The sequence below is a fragment of the Rhinolophus sinicus genome, chromosome 6 (genome assembly GCF_057876585.1).
Source record: "Rhinolophus sinicus isolate RSI-liver-muscle chromosome 6, RSI-T2T, whole genome shotgun sequence".
Classification (NCBI taxonomy): Eukaryota; Metazoa; Chordata; class Mammalia; order Chiroptera; family Rhinolophidae; genus Rhinolophus; species Rhinolophus sinicus.
In genome coordinates, this window is record NC_142506.1 from 7,405,887 (window position 1) to 7,432,565 (window position 26,679).

At 43.8% G+C, this 26,679-nt stretch overlaps 1 protein-coding gene across 3 annotated transcripts in view; it reads left to right on the forward strand.

Moving 5' to 3' along the window:
* ADCY8 (adenylate cyclase 8) overlaps positions 1-26,679 on the forward strand; it is a 173,556-nt gene that overhangs the window by 126,714 nt on the left and 20,163 nt on the right. For 2 of the 3 annotated variants that reach the window (XM_019723897.3, XM_019723925.3), the window contains 4 exons: positions 1,952-2,153; positions 4,169-4,258; positions 12,467-12,639; positions 19,585-19,663. In XM_019723897.3, coding sequence (XP_019579456.2) covers positions 1,952-2,153; positions 4,169-4,258; positions 12,467-12,639; positions 19,585-19,663 — 544 coding nt within the window. The remainder of the gene's footprint in view (positions 1-1,951; positions 2,154-4,168; positions 4,259-12,466; positions 12,640-19,584; positions 19,664-26,679) is intronic. The other variant, XM_019723906.3, reaches the window with a different exon arrangement.

A 26,679-nucleotide genomic window follows, 5' to 3' on the forward strand; every position in this document is an offset into this window, starting at 1 on the left:
CTTCTCAGCTCTTCAACCACCACTGACTCGCTGCAGACCAAGCGCTCCACAGCCGTCCCTCTAACTGCACAGACACCTCCGTGACTTCAGTGGGATGAGCCGCAAGCACCAAAAATTCTACTTGCCCCAAATCAAATTCATCATCCTTATCCCCTATTGACTCTTCCTGCATTTACCCAGTTCAGATGGCAAAAACACAAATGTTGTCCTCCGTGGGTTACTTCTCCAAAATGCCCCCTACGTGTACATGCAAAATGCTTACTAAGATTCCTGCCACATCTTTCCCCCACCTCCAGCTTATCAGGGCTCTTACCCTGTGTCCCTCCCTAAAAACTTTCTCTTCAACCTCCAAGGCCTAATCCAAATGTCACCTCCTCTGTGAAGCTTCTGTTGATTTCCTTGCCTATTTTCTAAATGATGGTTGCTCATAACCCTTTATAGATCGTAGCATATTATAAAGTATTTCAGTGTGTATGTCTGTGTTCCCCTCTGGATTATGGTCTGCTAGATGATGGGGAAGATGTGTCTTTCCCACTGACACATGTACCCACTGGTACCCACTGACGCCTACCACTGTGCTGGGGAGGAAAGCTTGTTGAGTGAATAAATAGCATGATGACACCACAGAAACAGAAAAGATTGCTGCAAACATGGGAGAGAGATTACTCACCCAAGTGATTAGAATAGCACACTGGTACAGCCAAGTGGACTGTAACTCCCAGCTCTCACATTTACCAACCCTAGAACCCCTTGGACGTTGATTCTCTCAGCCTTAAAAATTCACGTGAAGCCAGAGAGATCAAAAAGCCTGCCAGGTTTGTTCTGACATAGTTTACATAAAGTGTTTAGCACTGTGCCTAGCATATAGTCAAAGCTCAGTCCATTCCTTGCACTAGGGTTATTAATAATAAATAAGAAAATTCAGGCAGGGGGATAGTAGTAAGAGAGAGTGTTAGAAGAAGGAAGTGGGTCCAGCTGCATTCACTAAATGCGTCTTTATTGAACACCAGCCAGTGGATGCTGTTAAAGCCAAATGGATGAAGCCAACTTCACTTTATGGAGAAGGGAGGGCCATAAAAATCTCCCTCCATTTCCATCAAAGCACCTTTTAGCATGCAGTTCACTGGGTGAAACAGAGCTAGAGAAATTAGAGATGTCACTAGAGGTCACAAATGGCTAGACAGAGAATAGAGAATCAGAGATGAATTCCCAAGAAGGAGCATGCCTGGTTTAGGCTGGTTAATAAGCAGAGGAAGCAGTCAAAGACACCTCCACAGATAGGGTGTTAGATCACTGAGTCACGAGAAACAGCCTGACACCCAGCAGAGGTACCCAATAGACAGGAGGTACCATGGCAGTTGCCTTGGTGACAGCTTGAAGCTGGAGATAGTTGGGAGTGATGCTGAAGCTTTGAGCAAGGATGGGTTCTCCTTAGTCATGTCTCAAATTGCACCCTCACCCAGGTCCCTAATGGCGCACAGTATGTTCCACGCAAATCCTGGTTATCGCTCACCAAACTGAGCAATTTGGAACAGGTGCCAAGTTCAGTTCTTGACATTAGAGCAGATGGAGAAGGAACATTTCATAAAACCCACCTTGAAGGGGAAAGGGCGCGTGGTTCCCTCCCACAGACAAAACTTTTGAGATAAAATTCCAGTGGTGTGTTGCCTAGTGAGAAAGATGAACAATAAAAGAAGTGAAAAACTTGGGCAGGAGCAATACATCACGCCAAATATTTGATACCCATTGCCAAGTTTCTCAACAGAGAGAGTAGTCTAGGGATGGAGGCAATAGAAACTGTCTCGTGCAATAGCCCTTTTCTTGAACAAAGAGAGCTGTGGATGCATTACTGGGCGCAAGGGCAATCCTGGATGTGACTGACAGCGTCACTCAGGGAGCGGGGATCAGACCATTGAAGGCACATGACCCGACATTCCGTGCTTCCCCGCAGGGCGATGCCAATGGCCGTCCAGTTTTCCATCCTGATTATGCTGCATTCGGCTCTGGTCCTCATCACCACTGCGGAGGATTATAAGTGTCTGCCCCTCATCCTCCGGAAAACTTGCTGTTGGATCAACGAGACCTATTTGGCGCGGAACGTCATCATCTTCGCATCCATCTTGATCAATTTCCTGGGCGCCATCCTGAATATCGTAAGCATTCCACCCCACCAACCCTCTGCTATCTAGGGTGCACTCAGGAGTTCAGAGTTCATGGAGCCTGCAGCTTCTTGCATTGCTTTTCCTTGGTGCCAGTTACCTTCATGTGCCTGGTCCAGCTCCGAGCTTAGGGACAGAGCACAGAGATGTGGCTACTGTCAGAACTGTGCATTTCACTGGTGGCAAGTGGTCTTTTTCCTGGTGGGAGAAGTTATTTGCTCCAAAGGAGCTCGCATCTCCCTTACGTTTTTGTACTATCAGTGGCCAATCGATCATCACAATAAGTAAGAGTTACCATTTATTAAGTACATACCTGCTGTGTGCCACACACTGGAGGAGGGGCTGTCCCTGGTTTTCATATTTAGTCCTCACATAAACCCCAGGAGGTAAGTCTGATTATCCCCACTTTATGACTGAAGAAACTGAGGCTCAGAGACATGAAATAACTTGCTAATAAGGTCTGTCTGACTCCATGACTCATGCTCGTTGCTAAATTGTATCTTTGGGAGTGGGGGCCGGGGCAATGGAAATAAATAGCTGTCATTTATTGAGCACCTACTATGGGCTACAGGTAGGTATTATTGTTCCCATGTAATGGATGAGGAAACTGCATTTCAGGAAGGTTGAGCATCTTGCCTATGAGTTTCTAAAAGTTCATAGTGGATGTGACTCATCGAATTCCAGTGAATATCCTACTTCCACATCTATCATTGTTTTTCATTGGGTGATCCATGTTTTAATGATTTCATTTCTCTCAAGAATGATAGCTGTAGGCATTTTCTATGTATATACAAACAGTCTGTGTCGTCCATGACTTAGGAACCTAGGGTTTCCAAGTGGTATATCTGATACCAGGTTTTGAGCTTGGCACCTTGAGAGTGATTCGTAGAGGCATCATCTGTGGGTGAAACCGTCATTGTGGCCCTTGGGCCTGAACAAGGGTCTCCAAAGTGCTCAGGGATCCAAAGTGTCAACCACAATTATCAACCTGTGTGTTGCAGGCTTACACTGCCTAAGAGGGAGTCCAGATTGGCCCAGTAATTATTTAGAGTCGGTGATGGTCAAGCTCTGTGGCAGGCCTGGAAGGAAAGGACTCCATGAGGTAAAGAAAAGGGGGAATCAGAGTCTAGCTAAGTTCATCATCTAATGAATATTTGAGAGACTATGGCAATTGAAAATGGAAGTACAGAGGCTTGTTGATCACAGCATGTGGAGGTGTAGCCAGGGTCTTATCTTGACGAATCAGATACGTCTGGGGTGCAGGATTTGGATATAAGCCCAAGGACTCTAGGTCAGGGTCATCTCTGGGGCCAGCCATGTCACAGTCGTGTGGGAGGCAGTTCAGAGGCTTTGGAGTCAGATAGATCTGCGTTCAAATCTCAGCTCCACCACTTACCAGCTCGGTGACCCTGGACAAGTTACTTTACTTCTCAGAGTTTCATATTTTTTGGTTGTAAAATGGGGATAAAAATAGTAGTGACATCACAAGGTGATTGCGAAGGAGTTTTGTGGTACCAAGTGTCTGGCACAGAGGAGGCATTCAGCCAATGGTAGCTGTTCTTTTCTGAGTGCCGCAAAAGCTCCTGAGGCAATGTCCGGACTAGGAAATGCCCACCACCCCAATGCTAAGCGTCTTTCTGGAAACTGAGCCCTCTCAAACTCTCACATCCTCACAGCTGTTGATATGGAGACAAGCTGCGAGCTCACCCCACACCTTTTCTCCTGCCATCTGCTCTCTCTTCTGAACCCAGACCCTCCTCCACGGGGCCAGCAGAGCAGTCTTCACCTGGTCTCCTTGCTGACTGGCAGACGCTCTTTCTAAGCCAGTACTTTCTTTAAAGTGCGATCCCAGCTGGCCCCTCAGGGCCTGGTCTGCCCCAGGCTTCCACTGACGCCCAGCACTGATAGCACGGACCCCTTTTCCAGCACCCACACTGACGCTGTTGTTCCTGTGTTTGTTTTTGTTTTGTTTTTTCTTGTTTTGTTTTTTTTTTTTTTTTAATCCGCAGCTGTGGTGTGATTTTGACAAGTCGATACCCTTGAAGAACCTGACTTTCAATTCCTCAGCTGTGTTTACAGATATCTGCTCCTACCCAGAGGTATTTATTCACAAGCTCCCCTGGGCGAGACCTGGGCTTAGATCTCTCCACCAGCTCCACATAAGCACGACGGGCCGGAGGGCCTCAGAAAGTACTCAGAGGCCTGTTTCCTTCTTCTGCTTCTTCCTCCTCCTTCCTTCTTCTCCGTTTCTGTCTTTCCTGCTCTCCTTGTACCTTCTGCTTTTCCTTTTTCTCTTTCCTGCTCTCTCCTCTGCCTCTCCTGTTGCCACCCTTGCCCCATTTCTCCCTCCATTTTTCCCCTCCTCGTCTTCCTTTACCTCTCCCTCTACCCATTTTCCTCTTTCCCTTTGTCTCTTCCTCCCGACTCTTTTCCCCCACCTCATCTTGATAGCCTAAGGCCAAATGCGCCCTTGCATCAATAGAGGACAGAGCACAGAGGTACTGCTCAAAGGGTGTTTGCTGCATTGAAAAAGGAAAGATGGAAAGAAAGAAGGATGGATGGATGGATGGATGGATGGATGGATGGATGGATGGATGGAAGGAGAGATGGAGAAAAAGAGGAGAGAAGGTAGGAAAAAGGAAGGAAGGGAGGAAGGAAGGAAGGGAGGGAGGGAGGAAAGAAGGAAGGAAGGAAGGAAGGGAAAGTAAGGGAGAAAGGAAACTAGGAAAATAGGAAGGAAAGAAGGAAGCTAGAAAGGAAGGAGAAATAAAAGGAAGGAGGGGGAAAGAAGGGAGGAAGGAGGGAAGGAAGGAAGGAAGGAAGGAAGGAAGGAAGGAAGGAAGGAAGAAAAGAAGGAAGGAAGCTAGTGACTCACAAACAGATGACAACTAAACCTAAATCGAGGTGGTATAGAACATACATGGAGCACCCCAGGATCAGGAGGTGACCCCACAGGACACCACCATCGTAATATCTGACCTTCTCTTGGGCGCGGAGCCGCTGACCTGGCCCTGGGCCTTTGGGTCGCCTGCAGGGCTGGGCAAAGGACAATTTAGGCTCTACTAGTCATGGCCCAGACCTTCACATATTGGGACAGAAGTTCTGGGTCAGAAGGGAGGACAGCAGACCCCAGCCACTGCCGTACCCCGAGGACACTGGGGAGACTCGTGCTTTCTAAGACCCCCTTCAATGTGTGGGTGGAGGGAAGTCTCTCTGTGGTCTCACCGAGGCCCCAGAATTGGTCTGAGAAACGTCTGAAAAGGCGAGAAAGCCCCACACTCCACCCCAGATATACAGCATGTACCTGATAAGCATAACATTATTACATCCTCGAGATGTGTGGGGTCGATGCTGGGACATCACCACTGTATAGGTAATGAAACGAAGGCTTAGAAGGTGACTTGCTCAGTGCCACCCCTGCCTGACCGCCATGCTTCCTCCCTTCCTTCTATCCTCCCTTCTTTCTGTCCTTCTCTTCTTGTTTCAGTTACCAAGACTTAGGACGGCAGTGCCAACCAACCGTATCTGGCTTATTCTTGAGCCTGTACTTCTGAACCCAGGCTCAGTCCCTAGTGAAGAATGAGGCTCTTCTTGAGGAATTCCAGGGCAGGACAGACTAGCTCTCGTTTCAGGGCCGCACAGGGCAGACCACGTGCTTGGGGACTTCCTCCCACCAGCAGTGAGTGAGCTCCAGTTTTGTGGGCGCTGTGGTGTGGACAGCATGAGGAGGGTCCCAAAAGGCAGTAAATTGACCAAGAATCAGATACTTAGAGCTAGGCAAAAGCTGGATCTCACTCCCCGCGGAAACCCTTCCCTTGCTAGCAGTGGAATCTCGAATCAGTTCTTTCTCTGAACCTCACCTTCCTCATCTGTAAAGTGGGAAAAATAATACCTTCTTCAGATGGCTATTGTGGAGTTAAGGAATATCCGTTCTCACGGTGCCTACCTAGATGAGTGAGCAAATGTTGAGTTTCTAACATGACATCCGATCTGAAGCAGGTGTTCATGAATGGTTTAATCTGTGTTATTCTACATCAGCACTGGACCCTGGGCCCAAATCTGAACTCCCAAACTCAGGACCACAGCACTCATAGATTGGCCATCCCTAAGAAAGTGATGGGTAAACTCTTTGTTCACGTAGCTTCACCTCCATGCCTCAGTTTCCTTATCTGTCAAATGAAGGTGCATGGAGTACCTTCCTCCTGGGAGGTTGGAAGGATTAGGGGAATTCATCCATGGGGTGTTTTAGAGCCACACCTGGCACAAAGTAGCTGCTCATTAAATGTCAGCCATGATGTGTGTATTGTTTCTAGGAAACAGGTTTGGAGCGCGCAGCACCGCCATACGTGTACTGGAAGTTGTCTACCTATCCCAGTGTGCCGACATCTCACGTGCATTATGAAACATACTCAGAAAAGAGAATGCCAAAAAGTGAGATGAAATAAATGAATCAGAAGGTTAATATTTCCCTCCCACAACCAAAGGATCAGTCTGGTTCAGGGGTTGGCAAGCTGTGCACACAGGCAAAATTCTGCCTGCCACCTATTTTGTAAATCAAGTTTTATTGGGGCACAGTCACACCCATTTATTACCAATGGTCTATGGCTGCTTTTATAACACAATGGCAGTTAGATGGTGTGGTCCTCTAAGCCAAAAATATTTACTATCTAGCCCTTCACAAAGGTTGCCAACTCCTGACATCCCCACTGGTGCAGGGATCCCACTGGCCTAAACGATGAGGATCTGGACTCTTTCTATCACTAGCTACTACCTTGTTTTGTCCCACCATTTGTCTTCCTGATATGTATGGCTGTGCTTCTCTGCCTAAGGATTTGGCTACCAAGCTAGAAGGAACCAGACATTGAGACCGTCTAAAACGCTTAATCCGCACACCCCTTCCCCTCACTCACAAGTGTGTGTCCCAAGCAAATCACCTTATCTCTCTGAGCCTGGGTGTCCTCATCTGTGCACTTGACCTCTCTCCATCACCCCATGAGAACAGACACTCAGTTTGAAAGCATATTAACCTGGATGATGGGATATAAACATAAGAGGCTGCAGTCTCATATATGGTATAAAGTAAAATTTAGTTTTGAGCGGGAGCTTGCCAAATACTAAAAAAGAGTGAAGATAACAGGAAATGACAGTGAAGAAAGCCATATTCCAACTATGATTTCAGAAGTAGCCTAGGGGAGGGAGAGGCATAGGTTTGCAAAATGAATGCAAATCATATGCACAAACCCAGAGTGTCACGATCTCAAACTCCTAAATGTGGTTCTCAGAGGCTTGATGGGACGACCTTCATTTTAGAATCAAGCCCCTTTATTGTTCGAGTATACTCTGGCACATTTGAATAAACAGTGAACTATATTTGTGAGAACACTCCGAGATGGCTGTAGTTTTAAAGGGCTCTCAAGAGCCAGTTTTCCGTAGACGTGTAATCATCTGTGTCTTAGCATCCTGGCACTTCCTCCCATGTCCCCCCTCCGCACCCCCATGTATTCAGGTCCTACCCAGCCTTGAAGCCTCCCTTTTTCAACATTCATTCTTTGGTGGACCCAGTCCTTTCAGATTACTTCCCGCCATCTCGATACCCTGTGGCATCATCACACTCCGTGCTTTCTATAATGTATTTATCTAGCCAGGACATTCCTTCCACACCTTCAAATTTATAAATCGCTTTAAGCAGAAAAGACAATATTGTATAGTTATTCGAGATTACCCAAAGGACAGAGGCCACAGTCTCTTTAGCAATTTTTCTTCAAAAAGAAAAAAAGGTATATTTCCAATGAAGCAGCAGAGAAATGATTTACCACCCCACCTGAAACAAATAAAAACAAACAAAATGTATGAAACAATAGTTTTAAAGACACTGGGTATCAGGCAATGACAGACAGTGACCCTGGAAAAGAGCAAACACGCGAAGCGAGCATTAAGACTGCCTGAGCTTTGATTGCTTTCAGAGGGTTTCAGGCTGTGGCTCAGGTTGGGGGAACCCAGATGGAATCTAGTGGACTCCCTGATTGGAGGAGATAGAGCTGAGAGTCTGGGGAGACCGAAGTGGCTAGATTCTGCAGGACATGCTACCAGAGAGGAGAGAGTTGTAACGAGAGAGAAACCCAGAAATCTACAGAAGGTTCCATCAGTGCATGCTTGGGAAAAAGCCAGGATTCGTGCCTGGCGCTCACACAGCGCACGAAATAGTGTGTGTTTTTTTGCCACCAGGCAGATTGAAAAACATCATAATTCATGGAGCATTAGGTAGATAATCAAAAGGGTCTCGCTTCAGTAGTGTGCAATAATTTTACCCCTAGATTATATACTGCTGTATTCTTCATAAATAATCTTAAAAACCCCCAAGTATAAGACTTTTCTTCTTTTCTTTAGATCAAAACAGTTATTTTTTGCATTACAGAAACAAAAAAATAAATCCAATCAGACAATGAAATAAACACGTAGCGCAATTTATCTTTAAAGAGGGATAAATTACTCTGACAGAAATGCATCCTAGTTTTCCCTTTAAGTCAAGTGTCTTGTTGTTAATTAACTTCCTGTTTAAAAAATAAGAAGAAATATTTTATATTAGAAAATGTAAGTTATATTTCTCTACTTCGAAAGATTGAGTGTTCATATTAGCTTTCTTTGTAACAGCCCCAAACTGGAAACAACCCAAATGTCTATAAATGGATGAAAGGACTAACAAACTGTGGACTGACCATCTAGTGGACCATTACTCATCAGCAGAAAGAAATGGTCTCTTGATATGTGCAGTAAGATGGAGTCATTATGCTGAGGGAAATAAGCATGACCAAAAAAGTATACATTGTATGATTCCATTTATCCAAAACTCTAGAAAATGCACACTGGACACGTAATAACAGAAATAAATCTGGGGAGAGGAGGAAACAATGGTGGGTGGGAGGGAGGAATTAATTATAATGGGACACAGTGAAACTTGTGCAAGTGTCCATTTTCTTTTTTTTTTTTTTTAATTTAATTTAATTAAATTTATTGGGGTGACAATTGTTAGTAAAATTACATAGATTTCAGGTGTACAATTCTGTATTACATCATCTATAAATCCCATTGTGTGTTCATCACCCAGAGTCAGTTCTCCTTCCATCACCATATATTCGATCCCCCTTACCCTCATCTCCCACCCCCCACCCCCCGCCCCCGTTACCCTCTGGCAACCCATTTTCTTGATTGTGAGGGTTTCATTGATGTATACATATATTAAAACTTACCGAACTGTGTGCTTTACATATATACAGTTTACTGTATGCCAGTTATAACTCAATAAAGCTGTTTTTTAAAATGAAGTATAAAATAGGAACCAGAGAGAGAGAGAGGGGGGGGGTCGATCAGAAACCTGTCAGCAGAAAATTTTGGCCTTAAAATTCCAGCTCTGATATTTATAACTGTGTAGCCTTGGGCAATTTCCTGAACTTCTTTGAGCCTCATTTCCACACTGAGGATAAAAACTGTGCCTGCCTCATAGGATTGTCCTGAGAGCATCTGTCCTTGGGTCATTTTAAGAATTAAATAAGACAAACCATATAAGAGGTATGATAAAAAATTACGGTGAATGTTTAAATTTTAAAAAAGTTATTGCAGTAAAAGGCACATTGCCATGAATCCCCCTCAAAATACTGCCCCTCGCTTCAAACACACTTATCCCATCATTTCTGCCACTTTGTGAAGCAGTTCTGGAAATCCTCTTTCATGTCTTTACTTGCGTTGTTGTCGCTGCATTGATGTCCTGAATCGATTCGAAACATTTACCTTTCATGGTCCTTTTGACTTTGGGGAAGTGCCAGAAGTCATACGGTGCCAGACCCGGTGAATAGGGTGGATGAGGACACACCATGATGCTTTTATTTGACAGAAACTGCCGTGCCAGAAATGAGGTGTGGCACGGAGTGTTGTCATGACGGAGGATAAAGTGAAGACACTCACAAAAGAGGAACTTCCAGAACTGCTTCAAAAAGTGGCAAGAATGATGGGATAAGTGTGTTTGAAGCGAGAGGGAGTATTTTAGGAAGGATTAATGGCAATGTGTCTTTTCCTGTAATAAATTTTTTTTAAATTTAAACATTCACCGTAGTTTTCTATCATAGTTTGTAAGCCCATTTATGGAGTACCTGGCACAGAATACGTACCCAATGTTTAGTTTTAATTATTTGACTCCTTCTGCCTCTGTGCTCCCATCACTTTAGCTCACATTGCTGGCAGAGCACTTTCCACAGTGTATTAGTCTTGCCATTTTTATGTCAGCTTCACTTATCAGACGACGACCTCCGCTAGACCTGGGCCATCTCTTACTCACCTTTGAGTTCCCAGAGCCTAGCAACATACGTTGATGACAAAAGGCACTCAGTAAATCCTTATTACAGTTTTAAAATTTAACTGTGGTGGTCTCCTAAGCTTCAGCTTAGGGGCACACTCATTTCGATGGCTTTTGACCTAATAAGTGATTCCCAATTTATGTTGAGAAAGCCATACACTTGTGTTGCAGATAACAATCAAACAGGATACCTCAGTTTGATTTCTCTATCCTCCATTTGTTAAAATAGAAGATCTTCTAAGTTTCTCTGGATGAAGAAAATAAACTCTAGAATGAACTTATTATCCCCTGTTCACTTCCCTCACAGCTTCTTGCACAAAGGCATTCAAATCTTGCCAAGGGGAACCTTAACGGAAACCTGACGAAAGCCTATCATTGCGTTTGAGATGAGGACATAATTGAGTTGACTAGGAAAGAAAGACACAACAGCTCAAAGACACCGCAGACACTGGACTCCTTAAAGGCAGGGACAGTCATTCATTTCTGAGTCCATCCCGCACCCCCTAAAGGTCCTTGCCCTCAGGGGGGGGACTCAGGTGCTATTCACATTGGTTGATATCAATATTTCTTGAAAGTATACACGAATGAGTCAGTTTGGCTTAAGAAGTCCATACATATGTGTTCAGTAGTTGCTCAGGGATTTCTGGAAATTCTTACCCATCTCCTCTGCCTATACAGAAATTGTCTCTTCATGTAATAGGAGAAACAAAGAGACAACTCGTAACAAAGAGCCATGTATAACAACACTTGGATGGATTTTAGAAATGATCTAGCCTGGTATACCCACTAGAGTCATGTTTACATGGATGGATTGTCTCCAGGTGTCCTTGGGGTCATTTTCTTAGCTAAGAGAACTTGAACAACTTACTTTAACTCTATGAGCCTCAGTTTCTTCACTTGTAAAAGGGGATTGATGATTCCCATCTTGATCCCTTATTTTGGAAATTACAAGAGAAAATACGTACCAAGATCTAAGTATTGCCACCCGAGTGGGTCTTTGATAATGTGAGTTTTATTCTTTTTTCCTCCTGGATAGTCAGAATCCAAACCTACCATCAAGAACACTGGATCGGGCTATTCCTATAAGGGAAATAGGTGAGGGCTTCCTAGAGAAGGCTGAGATCTGGTGGGGCAGACGGATGTGTCCGAGGGGCGGCTGCAATAATCCTGCCCTTGAGTGGTTCCAAACTGACCCTTTGAACAGCTACTTCTAACAGGGTGACAGAGGGTGTGCTGGGCTGTGAAGGGTGCGATGGAGGAAGGAGCTAGTATCCAGAAGCACGTGGAGATATGCATGAAAGCTTCTCAGAGAGGACCCCTGAGTTTGTCAGAGGAATAAGGTTTAGTCCCATGGGTGAGATTTGGGAACTCTGGAGATGCAAAGCACTGAGGCACGGGAGAGCTGGGAAACAGCCATGGGGAACAGCAAGTGGAGAGTGAGGCAGGAATCTACGTTGGGGTTTGGAAAAGTGAAAGGAAACTGACATTGATGGTCGTGAGAGCTTTGTTATTCAGAAAGAAGAACGTAATTTGAGGGAATGGAGAGCAATGGAAGGATTTCAAGTTGAGGAGTGATGTGATCAGATCTGTGTTTTAGAAATACTGGGCAGAATGCTAGTGTGTGCGGGGGGCAGAGAGCGGGGAGGGTGAGCTAGAAGCAGGCAGAGCTTCCAGAAAACGTTTCCAAAACGGTAGGTGAGAACTAAAACAGAAACAGGTACAAGGAGAAAGCTGGTCGGATTTGCGGAAGAGGAAGGCAGTAAAGATGAGACCAAGCAATGGTGTGAACGGTTCCCCCAAAGAAGATGGAGCAGGGGGTTGGGAGATGGTAAGGAACCGATGGGTTCAGAGTGGGACCTGTTGAATTGGAGGAGGGCTGAGACCTCCTGGCATCTGGGGCAGGGACAGTGAACCTCCCACCTTCCTGCGGAATCTGACCACGTGCGGTCTTTGCTTCCAGTACTTCGTCTTCACGGGGGTGTTGGCCATGGTGACCTGTGCCGTCTTCCTCCGACTCAACTCCGTCCTGAAGCTGGCCGTGCTGCTAATCATGATTGCTGTCTACGCCCTGCTGACCGAGACCATCTACGCGGGCCTGTTCCTGCGCTACGACCACCTGAACCACAGTGGAGAGTGAGTGCCCACCGCTGCATGTGCAGAAGGTGCCCCGCTGCCAGTGGGAAGTAGAACCATTGGGAAAATGGTGGAGGCCGAGTTATCAAAACTTGGGGACTGATTGGATAGGAGCATATTTCTCAACCTATGTACTTTAGAGCTTCCAAATGTAGGCAAAATGTCTAGTTTTCAGTTTTATCATTTATATTAACTACAGATTAATTAACGAGTTAAAGTTTGGACTAAATCGTAACGCAGGTCTCCTCTCGGACTAATAATTCATGACTCCTTCAACTTTAACAGCTCCAAGACTTGTAGGGTCTGATTATACTTGGGCTGTAGCAGTGTTAATAATAGCAGAACTTGTGCATTGAACACTTTCTGTGCTCCTTGCATTTTATTATTTTTGACATATAGAAAATTTCAAGAAAAGCCGTGATATCCTAGCCTAGCTTCCTTAGAGAACAGAGCCTGAGGCAAGCCTGGAGTGCTTATGCAACCCCAGGGCAGCCAAAGTGAGGGAAAGGAAAGCGGAGAAGAAAAGGTTGGGAGGCAGCTACAAGGCAAGGCCATAGTATGCTGGTCACGAGAATTGTGAAGAGATTCAGCTGGTGCCTTGGAAGAGCCACTGACTTGGCCAGTTGAAATGTCTCTGGATAGGTGGTGAGTTGGGGAAAATCATCTCAAACCGAGCGGGGAGAGGAATTTGCTGGCTCCTCTCCATTAGTCACAGTTCACCCTCTGGATGCACCTCTTGGTGCCATCACTTGGCCCCTTCCACAGCCCGTGGGGGAACCAGACCCCACCCTTGCATTATGGAGCTTCCTCCGAGGGGCAAGCAGTGGGAGGGGCCAGGCACTGAGCACGCGGCTGATGGGTCTCGGCTCCAGGAAGCACATGGTCTGTGTAAGGTTCTGAGGTCCCTGGCACACAATACAGGATCAATAGCTGTTCATGCCTCTTCCTCCCTCCTTCGTAGAAGAGAAGTTTAGTTCTGAATTCTGTTCTGAGGTCTTAAGGAGGAGCTTGTAGTGACATTGTTAAGTGGGGTTGTGAAAGGAAACGTCATCCCAAACCCTTTGCTGCTTTTCTCAGCTTCTTCCTGAATCAGGGTCAGTTATTGGTTAGTCTAGTATTGATTCACACTTTGCTATCAGCAGAAGTAAATGAGTAAGGAGCAGAAGAGCTCGTTCAGCCTTTCCGATCAGCCGCGTTATGAGTCCATAGGTCAATAGTCACTGCGGACCCAGATCCCACTCACAGGGGCTCTTGCTGTCGGGGATTGAACTATCACTTCAGTTGTTCACACTGGATCAGGGACATTTCCGCTGGTTATTCCCTAGGGTCAAGTACCTGGGAAAGTACAGAGAACCTTCCCAAGGCAGCCTGGCTGCATCTCCATCAAGATGGTCCCAAATACTTTAGACTAGTATCTCCCAGTCTGCTCATGAGGACCCCTCCACAACACCATTTCACAACACCATGACACTGACCCTAAAACAGGAGAGCCACCCTCACCCCCAGCACCTTATCAGTCCCAAGTGAGTCACATTCCTTAGCACCCCTTGTTGGGAAGCACTATATCATGACATTTGTGAGTACAAGTTTAGGAGTTAAATTACCTGGGTTCAAATCCTAGCTCTACCATCAACCTGCTATGTGATTTTGACCAAGTTAATTAAAAGTGACATAACCTCTCTAAGCCCTGCTTTTTTCATCCGTAAAGTGGAGATAATAATAGTTCCTATGTTGTAGGAATATAAGATAATCAAACGTGATCCTGGAAACTTAGCACATGGCCTGGCATATAGTACGCACTTGATTAATACTAGCAATTATTATCAGACATGCCCTTTTATACGACAAAGGCTGCTATTCTAAAAATATCCTAGTCTCATCTCTGCACTGCTGTCTCTTAACTGGTCTCCCAGCCTCCACTCTCAACCCACTCTTCTCAAAGCCATCTGGTCAATTCATTATCCTTTTGAAAACCCTAAGGGGCCTTCCTATTGCCTCCAAGAAGCTAGAAGTTCAACCTGTTTATCAAGCATTTCAGAGCTCTCCCTGGTCTGGCTCCCACTGACTCCTTCAATCTTTTCTCCTACAACTCCATGGGTCGCCATTTATAGCCTTTATTCTAGCCGTGGGAAACCATGAGCTATTTACCAAACGGGCTTCTGCACAATTGCCATCTGATAGGTCCATCTCCCTGACAATTTCCAACCCATCATTCTCAAGGTCTAACTCAAGGACAAGCTTCTTGGTGAAGCTCTCTTTGATCACTCCTCATTTTTTAATCCAGGCGTATAATTTTTTTATCAATGCACTCATCTCTGTGTTGTAAATATTAATTTTCATGTCTTCCTCTTTCACTGGAATAAGAGCTTTAGAGGACCAGGACCATTACTCATGGTCAGATTTTTGGCACTTAGTCGAGTATCTGGCAGCAGGTGTCCAATTAAATATTTGTTGAATGAAGCATGAAATGAATGAGTGACTGAAAGAAACATTAGCTCGTGTGGAATCATATTATACCTTTGATTCACAGTGAGCTCAGTGTTACCTATCTACAACCGCTAAGGATTTTGCTCAACATTGCCCATAAACCATATGTTCCTCATCCTGTAAGCACAATTTGCTTTTGGACTCAAGTGTCATACCTTTGCTATGGGCTTTGCTAGTCCCTGCAGATTCACAGATGAATAAGACATTATTTCCGTCTTCAAGGAGCTTGTGGGCAAGCAATGACAAGGAAGTATATATATAGGAGGACATGGTAGTTACTGAAAAAGCATCATTGAGACCTGGATTGATAGCCAGCCTCCATCATTCACTAGATGAACTGGAAGGTATCATTCAACATCAGAGTCTCAGTTTCCTTTACTAGAACAGGAATCATAGTATCTTAATTGTTGATTTGACAGTGAAAGCCAGCAATGTATGTAAAGTGTTATTACAAGTATGGCACCAAATCAGCACTTAGCAAATGCTGTCATTGCTACGGCAATAGAATAAAAGATAAATTCAAACTGGCTAGTTTATTTTGGGTTTCATGGAGGACATGGGAACTAATAGCTAAATAAACATTAGGCACCAGATGCACAATGGCTAAAACTCTGAACTTGGTCCCTGAGATGAGAATTCTCATTCAGGCTCTGGCACCAATTAAGCTGCGTGACCCGAGCAAGTGACTTCTCCTCTCTGGGCCTCTGTCTACCTGCAAAATAAAGCGCTTGCAGGAATAATGATATATTGTGTAATTATACACAATATGGCATAAAACAGATTCACTAAATTCACATTGTAAAAGTAATTACATGGAATTATTTTCATACTATATACTAAGTGCAAACGTGGGTTATAAAACAGTAAGAACCATATAATTCTAAATTTGTAAACATAAGCATGTTTTCGTATATGGAAACGGAAATGACATTTAGTTGACTTCAAAATATTAACCATTGTTTTCTCTGGGTGTGGGCTTAATTAATTAAGGGGAAATTTTTCACTTTTTTATTTGTGAATTTTGATTAGCTTCCACATTTACTACAATTAGCATAAATACTTCTGTAATGAGTAACAAATATTAATTTTATGAGACATCGGATAAGATGATCTCTACAGATTGTTACAGCCCTGAAAATGACATTATCCAATGTGTTTTCACTTAATTATGATCTTTTCTATTAACATAGGGAGATGGTAGTATTAATGCAATTATTTTATTAATACAAATAAATTAGTTCAAATATCCTTTAAGTCTCTGCCACCCAATATCAAGAAAATTACTATAATTTCATACAGATGTCAGCCATTTGGCTCTCTTGGGAAGTTCTTCAAATAATCATAGAAGCTACAAAAACAAAAAAATTGTAAATTCAAATCATAATTCTTTCTGGATGTTCCTTGGCCTGGCTGACTTCCTATGCATATTCTGCAGTCTCTAATCGGGCCATATTATTTTCCACCTGAAATACATCAGAAAGACTCAAAGAGCATTCATAATTTTCTTTTACTTCTCTTCTGAATTTGATCTAGTCCTCTCTCTATTTTTGCTCAGCCATTGCTCTCAGAATGATTCAAGAGGTATTTATGTTTCCTCTTTTAAGTGATAAACTTCAAAAAAAGTCATCCACATCATGAGAAAAAGGATGTGAGAGCTGCCAGTTAGAGCAGGAGTTTGGGCCCCATTCAAGAGGAGCTAAACAGCGCACACTTCCCATTCCAAATACGTGTGCCAGTGATTTTTTTTAAAGCACCACCACCAGGGGCAAAATCGTGTGCTGGGAGCTTATTGGGGTGCAGAGAGGGAGATGTGGGCCATGCACCATGCCAACCGAACATGTTACCAAGATTCGCTCCTTTAATCCTTACAATTATGGAGGTAAACACTGCTGGAGTCTTTCACAGGGCAACAAACTGAAGCTCAGAGATATTAAATGGCTTGTCCAAGCTCCAACAACTGGTCAGTAGCAAGCTGACATTGGAAACTGGGTCTACATGAGTTACACACCTCATGTCTGTAATCATTTTTTTCAGGAGTCCACAGACTTCAGGGGCCAGAGAATGAGTGACATAGAGGAAAGAATGGTACCAGGATATGCCTATCCCCCCACCCCCCAAAGAAAAACCAGCACATATTCTCAGAAATCTGAGTGAATGAATGAATGAATGAGTGAATGAAGGAATGAGTGAATCCTGGTCCCTAAAATGCTGGATGACAATACGAAGCCCACACACCAACCTGTTCACTTCAGCACTGGAGGTAGTGGACAGCGCCAACGAGCTGAGCACTCCTGCTGAGCCTGTCCGCAGCCTTAAACTTAACATTTGACATTTACTTATTATCCCTACACTAGAGGCTTGTAAACCAGCCAGCTAAGCAAGTTGTATGTCCCGTCCCTATAGAGCCCAACCCACCTTCACATCCAGGAGTCTTACCACCTTTGAAGACTAAGTTCTTGCGTCTTCCCTGAATATGCAGCCCAGGCGACTTTCTCTTCCTATCTATTTCCATGGCAACAAGGATGTATCCCTACTATGGAGGGTATCGTGTTATGAAATTATCTGTGTATTTGATTCTTTTTTTTTTTTTACTGTACTCTTTTGAGGCCAAAGACAATATGCCTCCTTCATTTCTTTAGCCCAGCATGTGCCTGGCACACAGTAGATGCTCAGTAATTATGTGCTTTGCTGGGGCTACAGAAAAGAACCACAATAATGAGCATCATCTATTATTAGCATCTTATCTCCCAGGCAAAGCTGATGGAATTAGGAATTCATAAATCTAAATGCCTCCCCTAAGAGAAAGCATGTTTCCATTCCTTAATCCCTGTTCTACCTGGGGAGCTGGACTGGGTCTGGCTCTCTGTAAGCTGGGAGGGTCTTCTAGCATAAAGCTAGATGAGAAGCTGGTCTTTGCAGCTGGACTCTTGCCCCCGTGTTCCTAAACCCCGTGCTACTTCAGCTCGTGTCTAGCAAGAATAGAAAAGGGAAAGCCGGAGGCTGCCTGGGTGCAGCCATAGTAATGCTCACTCTATCCTCCCTCTAAACACTGCATCTCATCTATGACGGCCCCACTGTGCGCTTAAGCCACGTCAGAGTTAAGTTATTCCAAGTGAGTTCTGAGAAGATGTGCTTATGATTGGGGGGCGATAAAACAAAGGAATGGCATGAACTAGTGTTAGCGATGAACAATATTCTGGCAGCCATATGAAAACATAGATTGTAGAAGGTAACATTAGTAGGCTACTGGAAACCATGGTGGCCACACTCGGGGTGGAAGCAGAGATGGAGAGAAGTGGGTGGACTGGGGATGCATTTTGGTGGAAGAGCAGACAGGACTGGGATATTAGGGTGTAAGGGCTGACTCCTCATTTTGTTTTTGTTTTTGGCTCAAGCACCTGGGGGAATGGATGAGGAAGCATAGCCTGAGGTAGAGAAACTTGGCGGATAGAACGGGAGGGGATAGAAAACAAGGCACAGCGCCATAGGGACGATTTATCTGGAACATTTTCATTTTGGGTTTTCTTCTTTAGCCAGTGGAAGCCTGTCAAGAAGACTGTTTATTTCCACAAGTCACCTGTGTCCACATTCAAAGCCCGACATCACTTCCTCCAAACTCTTTGCCTCCTGACCTAGCTTGTCTTGAGAAAGGCTTCATGCTGGGCCAAAATAAAAGAGAAAAAAACATTTGGAATCAAACAAGGGAATCCCTGGCCTTCTTCTGAATTTCTCTGATGGCTGAAAGTCACGTCAGCATTTAGATATACAGCTGACCATCTTCAGCTGCCCTTCCAGCCTGGTCTTCCAGAGAGCCCGGGACAGGCCAGGTCAGCCACACTGAAGCTTGCGCCCCCAACGGACTGTGACTAGGGTATTGGAGGTTCACTCCAAGAGGACAAGACATACGGGAACAAAGTCTTCATTAAAGGATATGAGAATTGAAACGGGGGGGGGGGGGAGGTAACAACAGTATCCAATTCACAGAATTGAAATAAGAATCTAAGTTCTTAAATAAGAATCTGATTCTTATAGCACGTAGAACAGGACTGCCTAGCACTGTTCAGCACTACATATCTGTCTCTTAAATAGGATAACATCTAAAAAAAAGGAGGGGGGGATCCTGGTCTTCACATGCATTTTTCTGACAACAAAGTATAAGAGCTCTTTGAAATCTAGAAAAAGTGTTCTGCAAATAGCTATCATTATTAATGTGAGCGCACTGTCTACACACTGGACTCTAAAGTCTTCCTCCAGGTAGGACCCGAGTGACCTCACACCCATGAGGGCCAACCGATTTCTGAATCAGCCTCTGTGAAAACCCTCAGAGCAATTTCTGTCAGCGGGTGGATGCTCAGGAAACAAGGGCTTCTATCTTTCGCTCCCACTCATTTCTGAATCCAGGTCCTAACGAGTGGTTGTCAGTAACGACACCACCATTTGCATTTCTTCTTCCAACAGAGACTTCCTGGGGACCAAGGAGGCGTCACTGCTGTTGATGACCATGTTCCTCCTTGCTGTGTTCTACCACGGACAGCAGGTAATCTAACACTTTGCTCTAAGTACCTTCAGTTCCCTGCATTTTCCGTTGCCATGAAACTGGCCTCTGAGACCTTCAGTCTTTGTAGCGAATGACTGTTCGCTGCTTGCAGAAGTCGTGATTCTTAACTAATCAATTCCTAATATAGACCATTAATGAAAGAAATTCAGATGGAGATGATTTGGTAAATGATGTGGATTTAACTCCCGTTGGGTATATTTCTTTCAAAGAAACCATTGTTCTAAAAACAACAACAACAACAACAACAAACTTTCATTTTCTACCTGAGGCGAAAAGGGACCGCTCCCAATTTCATAGCCTGCATAGAATTATCACTACAGAAGTTGTGTGCACCAGCGTTCAGGCACGAGGGTCACTGATCCATGGCTCTGATCCCACCCCTGCCTCTCAGCAGTTTGTGGCCTTGGGGAAGTGACTTATTTCCAGGAGCCTCAGCCTCCTCGTCTCTAAAACGAGATCGAGAGCGTAATACGTAAGTAGGGCTGTTTTGGAGAATCCTTTGAGACTGTTGTGGGAAGCATTTTGCTCACTGCCTTTCCTGAGTACAGGAAGTGCTTCATTACTGATTTGCCCTGCGTAGATAAAGCGCCCCCCGTACTGATGCCACGTCCCTCGGAGCCTCTACGCTGCCAGGATCTGCATGGGCACTGGGGATAGCTCTGTACACAAGTCCATCCCTGGCCCCAAAGGCTCCAGTCTCCTGGAGGAGAGCAGACCCCAGATCCTGCCATAGAGGCTGTGCTATGTGTGGATCAGGCTGTCCAAGGCCTTCCAGAGCTGGAGAGGCAGGAAATTATTCTGCACGGGACCATCCTACGACACTTCACCCAGGTAGTATCACCTGCTGTCCCCAGTAGGAATTCTCCATCAACTTAGCCCATGAATGTGGTAACGTTCGCCATTTGGAGAGATTTTCTCCCTCTGGTAGAGCCCAACCCCTCGGGCCTCACTGCTCTGCTCTGGTTCCCTGTCCATCTTTCTTTGGTCTGTAAGCACTTCGGAAAAAAGGAACCAGAAAAGGAGAAAAACAAAACAGGAAGACTGTCAGAGAGGGCAGAAATAGAAACAGACCGCTGAGAAATCACTATGGCAACGGAGTGGGAACAAACCCTGAGAAAACCAGGGATGAACCAGCCCCAAACCCAAGAACCTAGAGATACATATATAATCTATTGGTAATAAAGGGGGATGGTAAAATGTAGTCAAGGGGATGTTTTAAAAAGAGTAAAATAAAACTTGGCAAGCGAAGACACAGGGAAAGAGTTCCTATGTACATTAAGTTCCTACTAAGTGCCTACCACGTTCCTCTATTATCTCTTTTAATCCTCCCACAACCCTGAATGGTAGTGATTGGCAATCCTGTTTTACAGATAAAGACAGGAAGGCTACTCAGCTAGTAAGTGAGAGAACTAGATTCAAACCCAGGTCTGTCTCCCATGCCCGCCCTTTCCACTTCTCTCAGCTGAAGAAAGACAGACACTTGTCTGCACACCAACACAATGGCCCGGGGTATTCCATCCCGCAGGACCACTTTGACTTGGTTTTCAATTTTAGCTGAATTTATGGTAAATCAATAAGCCAAATGTCAGTCTAGCCATTTCCAGAATTCCTATATTTAGTCCTCCTGAGTCTCCGTGAGAGCGGGGGTCATGTCTCCCATGTCTGATGGCTTCTAGTAGTTACAGGGACAACTCCTTAGGCTGACATGGAAGTGACAGCCCAGTGGAGGGCTGTGAAGACAGAGGGTGACAAGGCCATCCTACAGAAAGACATATGCACACTCCATCACCCAGGTTTTAAACTGAAAAGTGAGAAATCCTCAGAGAAAGCTAAGAGAGCAAGTTCAGAGGGAGTGTCCTCGTTCCATAATAAGGAAAGTGCTTCTGTCTCATCCGGATCGTAAGGAATTACTCCCTGCCCTGTCAGTGTTCCCTTCCTCAACGCTTTTCTGGCATCCTGACATCATTTATTCTATTCTCTGCCTGTCCTGGGAAAGCAGATGCACTAATCATGTGAAGAATATGTGTTAAGTAAGAGTATAGACGTGCGCAGTGAGCGCTTGGTGCTTAAGTGACACCCGATAGCTTTTTTACTTTTTAGCATTCAGACGGCTTTGGAATTACATAATCACATAACTGCAGCAGTTACAGGTATAGGCTTGGAGTGAGGTAGATCATATGCAAATCCCAACTCTGCCACTTAGCAGATAGGTGACTTTCAGTCATCTACTGAGCTTTCAGTCTGTTTTCTCACCTATGAAATAGTAACCCTATAGGATAGGGTCGTTATAGTATTATATGAGACTATAATTATCATCTACTTATCCCCGTGCTTTTTGTATAGAATAGGTGCTCAAAAATCATGAGCTATTAATAGTTTACTTTGAAAACAAGCCTCTGAGACAAACAGGGAAAGTATTATTACCCATCTGGTCCCAAGGCAGGAGCAGAGACTCGTGTCACTTGAGGTCACAAAACCAATAAGGAAAGCCAGACAGAACGTAAACACTGTACCGTCTGGGTCCATTGTCTTTCCACCATGAGACACTCACTGCCTGTCTGTTAGAAGACGATTTCTGTAGGATCGCATCACTTCAGGTGTCATCCATTCATAGCATCTGTCAGGGTCCTGTTCATCCGGATGGAGTCTGTACATTCCTGGCTTTTGCTACCTGCTGCCACCGGCTTCCCTTTGTGACTCCAAGGCCCTCCATTTTTATTAAAGAATGAATAATGCCCATTGATGCCTGGTACGCAGCAGCCTCCCGGTGGGAGCCTGTGTTATTACACATCGCCCGAGTGACGGAGGCAGTTGTGTAACTGAATCATTCGGAGATTTCATCTTACACATATGTGGCAGTGATATGCCAGTACTTGCTCCTCCTCCGGGCAGGTGAGTGTTCTGGAGGCTGGACAGGGAGAGCAGATGGTCGGGGGCCTCCCACCTGGAGCCTGGTTCACTCACAGCCCTAACATTTGGGCTTTGCCTCGGCATCTCCATGTATGGCAGAGGCAGCACCCCCTGGGCACAGAGATTAATGAGGTCACTTACTTCCGGGTCTGATAAAGACAGGCACTCGGATTATGCAGGTGAGAAAGAAACACCCAAGTCTTAGAACCAAATAGTCTTAAACTTGAGTCCCAGCAATGCCACTGGGAGAGCGAGGGACCTTGAGAGACTCAAGCTCCAAGAGCTGTCATTTTTTTACCTATAAAATGAAAAGGATAATAGTTCTCTATCAAGAGGGGGAGAACGGCTGAATGAAGTCATTTATATATAGCATAGGGGTTAAGAGTCATAGCTTGGAGTCCAGTGCCCTGAGCTGAACTCTGTTTGTGAGATCTGGGGCAACTGACTTCACCTTACTGTGCCTCCATTTCCTTACCTGTAAAATGGGGATAATAAAGTACCTACCTTGTTGAGTTGCTGTGTGATCAAATGAGATATATGTATGAAGTGCTTAGAACAGTGCCTGGTCCAAAGCAAGATCTCAGCCTCTGTTACCATTATGTGATAAGAGCCTGGCATGAAACATACGAACAGTATGAGTTGGTTCCCTTGGTACTCTTTTCACATAGCCAGTTCCCCAATGGTTTAGTAAAAATGTAAAAAACAGAGTGCACTTCCAATTCAATTGACATTTCTTGAGCAAATGCTGGAGGATTTTCACTTTTAAAACCTCAGTGCCCATGCCTTCCATATGCTTTGCTTTTTTTTTCAGGTCTGCTCAAATCATACTGTGTTGAAATGCTTTTTCCTTTTTTGTGCTCTCTCTTTACCACTTGGCTGTGAGTAAATCAAAGGCAGAGACTGAGTTTCACTGATTTTCCCCCTAGCACATAGTAGTAGGTACACTAGACCTTTGGTAAAATAAGAGGAAGGCTTTCCTTCCGTGGAGGTCTAATAATATGTGATGCCCCCCTTATGAGACTTGCTTTGTCGAGAGACATGTCTGCATTGGGAGTAGCGTCTTTATGGACATGACTTAGAGGCAGTGCCCTGCAGTCACCTGGCCAAAATGTAACGTACATCCTGTCTTGTAACTGGAAAATTCTTGCTTAAATAGACTCAAGTACTCTGATTTCCCTACTCATGTTTCTGAGTTGAATTCAGTTAGATGAGAGTATTTCAACAGAAAATAAATGAAAAATCATCCCTTGCTTCCATTAAGCCTGAATTTTTAAGTGGGGAAGAAAGCCTTTCATTTGGAAGTAGTTGTGGACAAGAAAAGTCTATACTTGACAAATCAAAACTTGATGCTCTTGAACCTGGAGGGAAAAAACTTAAAACACAGCTTGGATCTGCCTTCATCCCTAGATGATTTAAATTACAGTTATACCTTATAAAGATGCATTTTAAACATTTCAGAATTCTTTTACATGGAAGCCATTTGGTCCATGCAATGGACCAAAATAATAATAATCCATGTCTCTTGAATTAGACATGATTGGGTGATTATTATTTTTTTAGAAGGAGAACCAAAATACAAGAAATTGAATTACTTTCCCAATGTCACACAGCAACTTGGCAGAATGGTCCAAACTGGCATTCTTTTATACAACCTGCTGCCTCCACTCAAAATTTTTAAAAACTTTTTTCTTATGGAGAATTTAAAAGTATATAAAAGCATATAAAATAGTATAATGAACCCACATCTTCAATGATCATTAACTCATAGCCAGTCTTTTTTCATCTATATCCCTATCCATTTTTTTATTGCCCCTTCCCAATTATTTTGAAGCAAATTTCAGATGTCCTATCGCTGTATCAGTCGATACTTCAATATGTAGCTAAAAGATAGAGAATTCAATCTAATCATATTATTAATACATCTTAAAATAGAAAACAGTACATCTTTAACATTTGTCAAACTTCCGGGGAATGTTTCAATTTCTTAAGTAGTTTATATTTTTTGTTTGTTTGAATTGGGATCCAAATAAAATCCACATATTGTCATTGGTATGTGTCTCTTAAATCTCCTTTAATCTGTAGGACCCCCCTCCATCGTTTTTTTTTTTCTTTCAATACTTTTTGAGAGCCATCTGACCTCTAGACTATCTCCCCATCTAGAGTTTGTTGATTGCACCTCTAGGGTTATTTAATACATTCCTCTGTCCTTTCTTTTTCCTGTATTGGCAGTTATGGCTAGAAACTGGTTAGATTCAAATTCAGTATTTTTCTGCAAAAATATTTTATTGGTTCGTTTTGTGAACTACTATACGGGACACATAATGTCTGCTTGTCTCTCTTTTTTGTGGTGTTAGCAGCTATTGATAAAAGCCTATTCTATGTATTTATTTTATAGGTGGTGATATTCCAATCCTATCAATACTCCATAATTTATGACCTGAAACATATTTTAAAAGAGAATCTTCTCCTCACCAACTATTTGTTACCTCGAAGTACATCTCCTAAAGCAAAGGCAGGATAAATGCTTAGTTCTGTCGCTATAAATTTGTTCCCATTAAATTTTCTAATAACTTTTTTCCCAAGCATCATCTAAAGGTGATCAGTGAGGTTTTGTTTTTTAAGTGTCATTATGAGCTTACGCATTTTAACCTACTTACTGTGTTTCAATCCATTGCACTTATTGTTCTTACTAAGGTTCAACTTGTCACATCTTTGACAAAGGGCGCCTATCTATTCACATTGGCTTCTGAGTCCTTCCATCATAAACCCCGTCGACCCCGGTAGTCAGTCTCCTTGCCTTCTGGTGTGAAAAGATGTTCCAGGCTTGTACACTTTCTTCCCTAAACTTCAGCTCTTCTGCAAAGAGCGCAAGGTGACTTTTGTAGGAATTGCTATTGTGGAGCCACAGTCTGGACACTGGGAGTGCTTATTGCTATGAGGTTTTCACTGTTTCTAGGCCTTGACTTCAGTGGGCAAAGCTAGGAAATACATCTCTGTCGTGAGTTCACAGTGACGCTTCCATTGCATAGTCAGGACGCAGGCTTGTCACTTAACCTCATCAGCCTTTCCTCTGCATCTCCTTTTTCCCTTCCCCGAAATTACAGGGCTCAGTGACACCGATAGAAATAGTCGTTTGCCTTAGCCTACAATTCACACACAACAGTCCAAGAACAGTAACACGCACACTGCCGCCTGTGATATGACTGGTGTAAATAGTTTTAAGATTCTTAAGGTTCGTTTTGAGCTCTTTTCACCCTTAGAGCATTTCCCTCTTACACATGTGTCATCAAATTATTGTGTTAAAAGAAGTTTGGGGGCGACCAGATGGCTCAGTTGGTTAGAGTACGCACCCTCAACAACAAGGTTGCCGGTCGATCCCCACATGGGCCAGTGAGCTGCACCCTCCACAACTAGATTGCAGACAACGAGCTGCTCCTTAGCTGCAGGTGGGGCGGCCGGAGGGCTCAGTTGGTTAGAGCGCGAGCTCTCAACAACAAGGTTGCCGGTTCAATTCCCATATGGGATGGTGGGCTGTGCCCCCTGCAACTAAAGATTCTGAAGACTGAGAACAGCGGCTGGACTTGGAGCTGAGCTGCGCCCTCCACAACTAGATTGAAGGACGACAGCTTGACTTGGAGCTGATGGGCCCTGGAGAAACACACTGTCCCCCAACATTCCCCAATAAAAAATTTAATAGTAATAATAATTTTAAAAAAAGAAGTTTGGAATAGTTCCTCTCCATGTGGTTATACATGTAGGTTCATTTGCTTAGTTGTTTGTTTTTACACAGTTTTTAAAATCTATTTAGTTTGGTAGTTAAGTAAAATATTTCTGTTTCAAGAGTCAAGTTTATAAAACAAGATACAATTTTTAAAGTTTAAATTCTATCCGTCTTCCTCTACCTTATTCCTTCCCTTCCTCGTCTCATCAATAATGATTTTTTTATGGTTTTTTTACTTTTTATTTTTTGTACTTCAATTTTTCAATAAATAAAGAAATATATATATATACATATATATGTATATGTATATATATGTATATATATATATATATATATATATATATATATATATATATATATATAT